Source organism: Tribolium castaneum, chromosome 5 (genome assembly GCF_031307605.1).
Source record: "Tribolium castaneum strain GA2 chromosome 5, icTriCast1.1, whole genome shotgun sequence".
Lineage (NCBI taxonomy): Eukaryota > Metazoa > Arthropoda > Insecta > Coleoptera > Tenebrionidae > Tribolium > Tribolium castaneum.
The window spans coordinates 8710105-8721499 of NC_087398.1; the positions used below are offsets into that span (position 1 = coordinate 8710105).

General features: G+C 35.3%; 3 protein-coding genes across 5 annotated transcripts; all 3 read right to left on the minus strand.

Moving 5' to 3' along the window:
• Positions 1–3803: 3803 nt before the first annotated feature.
• LOC661925 (uncharacterized protein) lies at positions 3804–5810 on the minus strand. 2 transcript variants are annotated; one of them, XM_015980124.2, is made up of 2 exons: positions 5564–5680; positions 3804–5517 (listed from the first exon to the last, which is right to left on the minus strand). In XM_015980124.2, the coding sequence occupies exon 2, from the start codon at positions 5372–5374 to the stop codon at positions 3908–3910; it is 1467 nt and encodes a 488-aa protein (XP_015835610.1). In that variant the 5' UTR covers positions 5375–5517; positions 5564–5680; the 3' UTR covers positions 3804–3907. The 2 variants fall into 2 exon arrangements, with proteins under 2 accessions (XP_015835610.1, XP_973148.1); XM_968055.4 differs by having other exon boundaries at positions 3804–5810.
• A 695-nt stretch (positions 5811–6505) lies between these two features.
• On the minus strand, positions 6506–9975 carry LOC103313000 (triple functional domain protein). 2 transcript variants are annotated; one of them, XM_064356776.1, is made up of 9 exons: positions 9823–9975; positions 8168–9346; positions 8046–8118; positions 7834–8001; positions 7696–7782; positions 7299–7643; positions 7000–7225; positions 6847–6951; positions 6506–6797 (listed from the first exon to the last, which is right to left on the minus strand). In XM_064356776.1, coding segments are annotated over exons 1-9 (2232 nt in total). In that variant the 5' UTR covers positions 9825–9975; the 3' UTR covers positions 6506–6750. The 2 variants fall into 2 exon arrangements, with proteins under 2 accessions (XP_064212846.1, XP_008193316.2); XM_008195094.3 differs by lacking the exon at positions 9823–9975.
• A 153-nt stretch (positions 9976–10128) lies between these two features.
• Positions 10129–11353, minus strand: LOC661881 (alpha-tocopherol transfer protein). Its single transcript, XM_008195093.3, has 4 exons — positions 11124–11353; positions 10911–11070; positions 10488–10863; positions 10129–10438 (listed from the first exon to the last, which is right to left on the minus strand). Exons 2-4 carry the CDS (start codon positions 10997–10999, stop codon positions 10184–10186), a joined length of 720 nt encoding a protein of 239 aa, XP_008193315.3. The 5' UTR covers positions 11000–11070; positions 11124–11353; the 3' UTR covers positions 10129–10183.
• Between the last annotated feature and the right edge of the window lie 42 nt (positions 11354–11395).

Genomic DNA, 11395 nt, shown 5'->3' on the forward strand with positions numbered 1-11395 from the left:
TATTCCGGTACTGGCAGGGACAGGATAAGCAAGAACGGCACGTAATGGGCGCCTTGAACCAAATTACGCCTAAAAAATTCGGAAAAGACCACTTTTTAATTATGGAACGTAAGAATAATATATCAGTGGATTATAAAACTATTAACTAGCAACTAATAATCATTTAAAACCCTGAGACTAGAAACCCAAAGTTGGGAAAACAAAACTTATAAAAATAAGTAGGTAGTTAGTTCTATTATTTTTGAATCACAAGTTACATCCTTCTTCTATTATTTTTGGAAGACCATATATTTATAAGCAACGTATCCATTTTAACAGCTATACCTTCTCCTTCAGTTGGATTTTTCGCGAATTTCTTTTTCCATTCGAAATGTGTAGTTCACTAATTATTTCTCTTCTCACAATAGTTTTTAACAGGACGTGCTTACTTCTTACTGGCAAGGCTCAGCGCCTTAAACTCTAGGGGTCTCTTGTGCACCTTCTCCCCCTAAATCCAATACAGTCCGTGCCAAGTAACTCAACCACAGGTATTAAGAAAATATTCGAAATCGTTTCTTTATACCAACTAGTGGATATACAAGACATATTCGCGTTGTTATATGTCCTAGAGCTTTACGGGGTAAATATTGGCCCTTGGTTCTTATCCAAACGTATTAATCAAGTTATTTTTTTTAACGATAAAACATTGACAATTGTAAACCATTGCATCGTAGTAACAAAGACTAGGTGAATTGAAAAGTTGATTTTTTAGTATTTTTTTTTATTGTAAGGGAAGGATTACACAATTGTTGATATTTTCATGAATTCGTGATCAGTCTATTGCATTAACATTTTATGACACGGCGTTTGCAAAAAACCTTGAGTTTAGTCGGTTCCTCTGAAATAATTCATTGCTTAAATAGATTACGTAGTTGCAAAAGGAAGATGAAATTAGGTAACCCCGAGTGTCTTTTCTTTCTCGAGCCGTGTTTTCTTAAGGGCAGCAACGACGTTTGCCTTGTCCTGAAATTTTAAACAGCTTGGCCGGGTCATAAAGTGAGCACGTGTTCAGGCATAAACTGTTTTTATTTTTCCAGACTCTTTTATTGCCTGAGCAGGGGCTTATTGTTATAAAATATGTACTTTATACTTTATAAGGTACACATTTTAGGACGAGATACATGTCGTAATTTGGAGTTGATTTCCTTCGTTGTTGGAAATTCCATTTCTCGGCAACCGAATTTTTGTATAATAATAATTAGTCAAGCTGGACACGTCTTCCACTTCCATTAACTCAAAATTTGAATTTTATTATTCTCGCAAATTAAAAGCATTTTCAATCAAAAACAAGCACCTGAATTCATAATTATCTGCAACTCTCTTATTCATTTATCATTTATTCTTGGTTTCGGTAACCCGAATCTAAATTAAAAAGGCGTGCGGTTTTGAATAAGATTCTGACACCAATGCGGACCGAGATGAGACTCAAATATATGCATACCACTTCGGCAAAAAGCTGTCAGGAACACCTATTACAGAATGCTAATTTCTCATCGATTGACTCCTGCTCATTTACTTTTTTAATATCGGTTCGACCGCCTTTCTGAATATAAATGATTTTCAGATTACTGAAATATTCGTAATCTTTTATGAAGGTTTTACACATTTTACTGCACCGATCACGTCCGAAAACCTTTTGGAAAATTAACACGCGGTCACCAAGAGGAGCTTTCATGTAATACGTGAACGTTTTTATTAAACCTGTAAACTACAGATAATTTCGTAGAGGATTTACAAATCGTAAACTCATAATCTCGTTACCTTGGTTTTCAAACTGCAGGGGAAGCGGACACAGCGTAATCCTCGTTTCCTAGACGTAAAAAAACATAGTATCACTAGTTTGTCAACGCCTGCTAGACCCTTAAATTTATTTTAGACGAGCGCTTATAACACATTTCAGCGAAAACTTCAATTTATCATCTTTGCAAAAAGAATTTTGTCCAGCGGTTTATTGACACAACACCAATATATTAAAACGGGATTGACAGGTAATACAAAACTGAAAGAATACAGTCGAGGTATAAGTTTTTAAAAGCCCCTCGTCACGTTTTAATTATTAATATTCAAAGTACAACTATTGCTATTAATCGTCAATTTGTTAATTCCCAAATATGAATAAATAATTTTCTTGGGTAACTTGTGACCATTACCCTGCCTAAATTGTTACTGTTTTCGGCAGTTTGTCTTACGTTTGACAGAGGTCGCCTCCACGGCAGAAAAATCGTCATTGTACAACAAAGCGCGTTTATCCGTGAAGAAAACTAATCGAAAAGTAATGGAGGGTGTAACGCCGAACATTGGATAGCCAAATCCGATTAATATGTTGATTGAAACTAATGATTGTGTCTTCATTCTCAGTCGACGTGCGCCATTCGGTGCTGCCCTTGCGCGGCTTTATCTCATTATTGGAACGTGACCCGAAAAGCTTCTGCTGCTTTGTACACTTCCCCGTAACGTGAATTCAATTTCTACATCATGTGAAAAGTTTTAAGTTATTTAAGTTTCCCGGCCTGTTTAGGCACTCGTAAAACTGTACACACATACATATGGAAACGGACCGTGTTGTAAGACAAGGCATTTTCGCCAGGATTCTCTCAGAAATCGACAATTTGTAGCCAATTTTCGCACTTGACTGCCTGGTTTTATTGCTAGTAATTACGTAATAGTGCTGAGCACGTATATCATAGGGGATGTGCAACTTGAAGCTACCTATTTAGATCACTTAATTTGGAGACATCGATTTTTCCGTAGTCGCTCCTAATATGTATTTTTATTGACTGTAAATAAGTTTTCCCATGTTAAGTTCCATCGACGTGAGTTTGCCCTGGGGTCTAACGTTATGTCACGTGTGTTCAGTAATAAATAACTCATGTAGGTTTACGGCTGGAAGGAGCTTAGGCGAACCAAATAAAAATAATGCAATAGCCATGTCAGGAGTTAAACGTACCATCGTCCCTATTACACATCTAGACGTGCTTCTTAGTGCTTATTTTATGTCTGAGGTCCTAAGTGGAATTTACTTCTGCTAATATACCTGTAGACAAATGAGAAATCGACCCAAAAACCCATCTCATTTTCCAAAAAAATGTAAAGCCTGTTATCAAATGAGCAAAATAAATACGTAAATAAAATTTGCTTATGGGAAAGTAATTGGCATCTTTTCAAGCGCTTAAATAATGGAACACTATTTAAATTAATGAGGGGCAAATGAATCAGACAGCGCATCTTTTTCCGGAAGGGTAAATATGTATCAGAATGTCTCAAGTGTCCGTCTTTCCATTTATATGCAGATCCAGCCACATTTTGATTCGAAACATCTCAGAGTAAGACGCAAGATTTATTAATTTGCATATTCGTCTGTTGAGCTTCAAGTTGTTTGAAGTCTACCACTACGTTCCTTAAATTATTCATAACATTGTCACCCTATGTATCTAAAGTATGACTCTCTCTTTCCAATAATTGGTATACTCAATGCAAAGCTACCGATAGCTGATTACTAATTAACTCCAGCAATTCGCAGCAGATCAAGTACACCAAACTGTATAATGAAGGGTTATCCATGTTTCCATGGATAAGAATATGGAGATTTTTGTTGTCGTGTCAATGCGTTAACCGATTTGTATTTTTAGAAGATAAATGATTACCGAAGCGAGTTGATAAATCATAGTCATTATTACAACCAAAGATAAATGGCTGCAATAAACACTAGACAAAACATGGCGACTGACCAGATTAATAGAACATTACCAGACAAAATGACTGCATTGGTGTATAATTATATTTATTCCACTTCCAATTTAGAAATATACGTTGTTTGTTACAGTTGCGCAAAAAAACTTAAGTTTTAATAGAGACATTCTTCACACGATCACGCCTTCCTTTTTACGTGTTTATCCGTAATATAATATTTTGAAGTGTTTGAACGATTCATAAATTTCATAGGCAAGTTGTGGTTGTTCTTTAAATTTTCCATAAACTTAAATAACGAAATCTGACTGTCACTCATATCGCAGTCATTTCTGTTATCATCTTTCTCCTTCTTCCCTTCCCGTACGTAATCGAGCAAACTGTCCTCGTCCAAGCTTCTGTCATCACTATCTTTACCAACTAACTTTTCGAAAATTGTAAATGCCACGTCGTTGTTGAATTTGAATCCGTTGTCGTTGTGGTATCCGTTTGTCGTAGCGCCGTTTTTGAACCCGTTCTTTTTCTTCACCCCATTTTTTCGACAAATTTGATTGAGCATTTCCGCAGGACCGGAGTCTTTACGGTTCAAAACCACGTTATTAATTACATCTACGTTAGGTTTCTCGTCTTGCACTCCTTTGCTAAACTCATCGAGTCTTCGCTTTAGTTCCTCGTTGATTTTTTCAGTTTCCTTGCGTTTCAGTATTTCTTCTTTCAGTAAGTTGCTTAGTTCCATCACCTTCTTTTCAATGTTCACATCGTCTGGCTTGGCTTGGTTGTGAATGTTCTCAGAGGTTTTGGCTCGTCTGACAGGTCTCTCGGTTAAGGTGATTTTGGACTCGTAGCGTCTAAAAGGTGTGGACTTGGCTTTGTAGACATGCGGGGTTTTGGTAGAAGTGAAAGTGGACATTGTGTCTATAAATGTTTCACAAGCTGTGCTTAAGCTAGTGTTACACCACTGGTATTCCGACTGGCCCTCGACATATTTCTGTTTAAGAACATTTAGAATTTTCTCCAAAGTCGAGTCAGTCAAGTCCTCGTTTAGTCTAAAATCTGCGATTTCCAGCGACTGACTGTATTCAACGAGGTCGATGATCCTCATGGCCATGCTTTCAGTTATCCCACATTTTTGCATGTCCAAAGCTTTGATCCACAAATCATCATCCAGCTCGTTCAAAATAAAATTGAGACCACTATCTCCGATCAAAGGGTTGCCGTTCAAAGTTATCCTTTTAATACCTCGCATCACTTGAATGTTGGGATCCGCATACCTCAAGGAGTTGTGCCAGCTCTCGCAGTATCTGTTGATTTGCTGATATTTAATCAGTTTGGCCAAATGTTCTCCACTTTCAGCCGTCAGCCCACATCCGCTGAGATTCAGCACTTCGATGTTCGGGGCAAACCGTACGTAAGCGCACACGATTTGACACCCGGAGTCGCAAATCCGGCACCGGCTCAGAGTTAGATTTTTCAAAGTTTTGTTCTTCTGGAGCGCCTTCATGAGTGGTTCCAGGTATTGTGCAAACATGGGCAGTCCATCAAACTCGAGACACGTCAAAACTTGGGTGTTTCGGATGGTGCAGGACAAGGACTTGAGCAGCGATTTCAGGATAAAGGCGGTCCAGAGCGAGCCAGAACGCCTCTTCATCTGGCGCAGTTTTTCCTCAGTGTCGACGTCATGCAGAAACTGGCAGTTACCTAATCTACTTTTAATTGCAATGACATGAAGACTGGTATCGTGCCTCAAAGCACTTATTACCGGATTCCACTCTTCTACTTTTAATCGGTCAGCTACAAAATTCAATACTGTTTGACATTTAGGCTTCGCAGGTTTTACCACAGGAGCTGGGGTGCTGTTTAAACGGCGACAAAGTTCAGTGTACCACACGTAAAAGATGTTCACCGGTTTTGGATTACTGATAATAGATGGATTTTTCTGGTATGGCATTTTAAGATCAAATCTTCAGCTTAATTTTGGACGATTCGAGGTTTTAGAACAAAAATCAACATGAATGGACGATTTTATAAACTTGACAAACAACAAAATAAGTGATTGACATTTATAAATAAATTATTTTTGTGACAATGCTTGCGCAGATCAATGGAGGCAATTCCAAAGCAATCAAGGCTAACATTATTTCATAAATTATTAACGTAGAGGACACATTTCTTGGAAAATAAAACAAACCATTATACTAACGAATAATCCGCTTCAAAGTACTTCTCCTGCTACACATATTAATTTTTTATGTATGCGTTTATTCGACTTTTCTCGTCTCTTTAAACTCATCTACTATATCGAATAGTTTTCAAAATTATTTAAAAACCATTTATGCAGGGATACACAGTCACGAGAGTTGTGTAGTTGCTCTTTATATTTATTCATGCACTTCGGTGGGAAGATTTCAATATTGAAAACAAACAATTAAGACTTTGGTAAAAATTATTTTTGCGAAACAAAGATGAACAAAACACAATGTAGAAAGTAAAATACGAAAAGGTGGATTAAATTAATGAATTAATTCAAATAAATTATATTATATAATTATTGTCTTGTATTTTATAAACAAATTAAATTAGGAAACAAAGTTTAAACAATGAAGCAAAAATTTCGCATATTTTTTGATATTATGAGAAGTTTCTCACATCGGCTGTGAGGAGACAGGAGACAGTGCCCCGTCCAAATAAAAGAATAAGGTAGAGTAAAATTTAAAATTGGGAAACACACAAGATTAGAAAAAATACACAGGTACACAGATATTTAAAAAATTTACCACAGAGCCCAACAAAATATTTTATATTAACATCATATTATAAATAAATACTACATTCTTATTAGTAGGTGCAATAGTCTTGACTGCTTAGTGTTTAAATAAAGATACATTTTTAATTAAATTAAATTACTGTACAGAGAGTCTAACTAAAAATGTTTAGAAGAGTTATGTGCTTTTAGTTTTCCGCTTGACTAGATCGTAATTAGACTCGCAACTTGCGTTTGCATAATAAAATAATTTCAATTTCTGATCATACGTCAGAGTTGGCGTAAAATGTAGACCTTGACTTCGTGCGCCCTTAAAGTGTTGGTCATTTATAAAAAAAACATCTTCAGGGTGCTCTTACCAAGTTTGGGGTGTTTCCTATCCAGACTTCTAGTTCCAGCTTGATATGGACTTGGCTGTTTTTTTTGATGTCTATGATCACTAAAACTTTGTTTTTTCTGGAGTTCTACAATAATACAAAATATTAAGCGATCTTTTAGTTTAAGAAAAAAACCTTTTGCGTTTTCTAATTGCAGCCACAATTTCTTTTCAATCTCTGAAGTCCAGTCGTTTTTTATTTTTTGTGATTCTGCTTCCAAAACGTAGGTCGCATCCGGATCTCCTTTTTTTGACTTGGTGAAATTTGTTAAGTGGAAAACGTTGGGTCTCTCTTCAAAAATATTTATACTGAGGTCGTTTATTTGAATATTGTCCACATATTTAAACTCTTCTGTATTTTTCTAAAACGAAGAAAAAATTACTGTCATTGGAACTATTTCTACCTAGATTACAAATTATTATTAATATACTTACAGATAATTTTTCGGTAAAAACGATAACATTTTCAAATAAAAATACCATAGAGACGAACTTCCTTGGTTTGCTAATATTGAAAAGCGACCTCATAATAAACGATCCTTGTAATCTCAAGTCAATTTCGCATTGTTTAATTGAGTCAATAGCAATGTAGTCATTGCCCTTTCTCATTACACCTCGTATGACACTAACAGCCGTTTCAATTTTTTCTAGACTTTGTTGCTTTTTATTTAATTCCTTCTGAATTTGTTCCAACAACAAAACATATTTTCCCATTCGTTGAATAGGCGTCAGCAAATAACTGGCCAGTCCTAATTTATCTTTTAGTTCTGTTTGCCTTCGCTGAAAGTATTAACTGAACACCCACCTAAACAATAATAATTCAGAAACTTACTTTTACAAACTCGTCAAATTCCTTAAGGACTTTATCAGCCGTTGGTTTATTTTTGGAATACAAAGGGTACAGTTCAAACATATCAACCTGAAATTATTGAAAATGTTGTTCAATTATTTGTTTAAAAGACCATCTCACATTGTCGATAAATAACTGTGCAATTTCATCAGCATCTTGTGCACTTTCCTTTAATGAAACCAAGAATTTCTTAGCATTTCTGTAGATGGATTCTATATTTCCGAAAATATATGTAGTTTTTCCAATAAGGTCATGTGGAGTTTCTTTCATAAGAAATGGCATGTAATCCTAAAAAATAAAATAAAACATAATTAAGTTACATTATGGCTTACATGAACTATTTTCTCCAATCCTCCGATATACAGCTCTTCAGTCTTTATAATCTCTTCTAAAATGTAATTGATTCTAAAAATACACACGTTATTACGACGTTGGACATTTTGAGGATACGTACTTTTGTTTTTTTTCTGCGTTTTTATTTAAAGTTTCACAGCTGTTAGTTTCTTCTGAAGCATTCACTTCTTCAGAATCCAAAGCAGGTGTAATATTATGAAAAAAATTGTCTCCTTGGTCACGACTAGAATGTAAAATACCGCGAAAGGTAGATGGGGAAGTGTAACCGTTGTCATCCGTTTCTGTGAAAATTTCCTTTTGTTTTGTCTTGATTTCATCGCAATCATCACTTTCGGATGAAAATTCTTCGTTGTGGTAATTACTAGTAGGAAAACTATCAGGTTCACTATTTACGTCAATAATGTTTTCGTCTCCATCTGTCTGAATCACTAAATAAGAATCTTGTATTAAACTTCTAAGGCTATCGCCCGTTTCATCCGCTGTCACGGTACGTCGTGTTATTTGCAATGTTGTGATAATAAGTTCTTCACCTTCACGGTTATAAGTCTCGATTATATAGTTATCATCTTCGACTTCATCAAAGTTATTGAAACCAAACATGTCGTCACTACTTTCTCCATTTTCATCTCGTCTGTCTTCTGCTGAGTCGTATAAAGTGTCACAAATATTTGTTTCTATAATTTCCCCTATATTTTCACGTTGCTGTTGCGGTCCGTCTCTCTTTTGATATTTTTTCAGTAGATTATCATCATTTCCGTTCTCGTCAGTTACATTTAAATAATTCGTTTGTAGCTTCTGTTCCTTTAGTTCAACAGTTCCGTTTGTAGCTTCATGGTATTTGTACTCTTTCTTAAAACTTACTGACTTTTTAATTTTGCTACCCTCTTTATTTTTTGCAAGCAATTCATACTTCTGCAGCCGATCAGTAACCAAATTTTTGTTTAGTGAAGAATCGTGATCCATTTTCGGCTTTGTCATTTTATCTACGAAACTTTTGCGCCTTTTCCAGCTACTTGAGTTTCTTGAGTATTTGCCATAATTTTTGGCAGGTCCTCTTGAAATTGCACTGTTACTTCCAGTTATATTGCAGCTACCAGAAGCGTAACTCTCTGTTCTGTTTTTATTTGATGGTCGTCTAACTTCTATCAAATCTCTTACAGTTTTCTTAACTTTACTTGCACTATTATCAGGATTCGATTTTTCACTTCTACTTAAACTATTATTTGCAGAATCCATGGAAGAAGATAAGGTTTCAAAGAAAGTAGTTAAGTGCTTTACCCTGCCATTAGACATGAAAAACACACTGATTTATAATTTATAACACAAGTAATTATTTCATTGTACACTACATTTAGCACACCTATACTAGAAATGTCCGACGAACTGATAAGATAACAATATCAACTTCAAATAAGATTTTATTATTTTAATTTGAGCTAAAAATTTTAGTGACTGCAACAAAATTTAGTGGTAAAAAATCTAGTACCAAAAGGGCATAGTAGAAAACAATTATTATTTTTAGTTAAATAAAAATTTGGTGTTCGCACCAATTGTGCGTAGGTAGTTCGGTACAAGCTCTTTATTTTTTATCTTATCAGATATTTGAACTGCTATTATTTTTTCTGTCAAGGACTTTTTGCTTTTTGGGGATTTCAAATTAAATTCTACAAATATTGTCGAAACGGTTATAATGATCGGATACACTTAGAACTTTAAAACGCCTAACTAGAATTATTTTAAACATTAAAAACATACATTTTAAAAAGAGTAATCCTTTTCTTCCTTGTTGTTAAGATACAAAACCTATTTATTTATTTCTTGAAGTAATAGAAGTCAAAGTGATTTTTTTAAGTTAAGAGCTCCTGTATAGTACAGCCTTATCTGATCTTTCACCACATGATTGTTTTTTTTTTAAGTCGTCCAATCACAACACAAAACAAGTGTACGTAAGTGATATTCGGAAATTTTGGCACTTGAAAGATAAAAATTACATAAAACACATTTGTAGGTTTTATCGCAAACTGTAGATTCCAAATTGTTTAGAGGGATTTAATACAGAGGTAAATGCTCTTATCTTTATTTGCATTAGAAAATAAAACACTTAGTGCAAATCTATTTAGTCAACAGAGAGTTGTCGAAAAGACCCGTCTAGGCCATAGATCGATTCCGAAGTTTTGGGCTTTCCTGCTCTTTTCTTTTCATTTGTTCCATATTTCGCATCTTCCAAAAACCAATCGCGATAACTCTCCACTTTGGCTTTCCAGTGCTGTACAATGTCTTCCATTTTACCCCCGTCTCCACCAAATTCCTCTGGAAGCACTTCTTTAGGAACGACTTCATACAAATTATCGATATTTTTGCATATGCGTATCTATAAAAATACAATGCAGGAAGCGGGAATAACTGAACAGGTGGCGTACCCTATCCCTAACTTTGTCGGTCAAAAATGGTTTAAATATTTTATGCACAGCATCGAACACCGGAGTCACATTAAAAAATACTGCGCTCTTAATTCTGTTCGGATAGCCGTACTGGACACAAGTCATGATTTTTTTTACCAAAGCCGGTGAAACGCTTGAGAGAACATGAGTCATAGAGAGATTAGACATGTCATGGAGCAACGTGGTGCCAGCGACTGCTAAATTATCGTCCTCTAGTAGCAAAATGTCTTGAATCATGGCACTGACTTTAAAAACTGCAGCTTGGTCCAAGTCATGCTCTCGGACCAAACTGTTCCTGGCTAAGCTAATGCGGGGCCCTGCAGGGTGACTTAACTTTGGCAATGGCAGCATGGGTCTAAAGTAACTTCATAAGCAAGAGTTATTTTATTTAAATTACTTTACCCAACGGATAAAACTTTTTGAATCTCGGGACGCATTGGGTCACGATTTTCGTAAATTTCAGGAGTTATTGTTTTTAAGGTGTAGTGCATGTCCAGCTTTTCTTTAGTACGTTCAAGACTAAATTTACATCCTCTAAGAAATGCTAAGAGCAACTGATCGTCTAAAATATTTTTTATTGTTTAAAGAAAAACATTTATTGGTTCTGATCCTCACCTGTTCTTGCTGTTATGTGAGGCTGTTTCGAAAGCCAATTTTTAATATGCTTTAAATCATCTGGGATTCTTTTCGGATCTTCATTTAATTCGTCAATGGCCAGTTTTGTAACTCGTCAGAAAGCTTTCTTACAGACATGTTGCTGCCCAAAATTAGCGAATTATTTGAATTATACTATTACTTGGATGAAGTAATTTAGAAACAGCAAACTGATAAGATTAGGTAGCATCAACGTGGATACTTGTAAATATTTGATAAAAATAATGCACCCA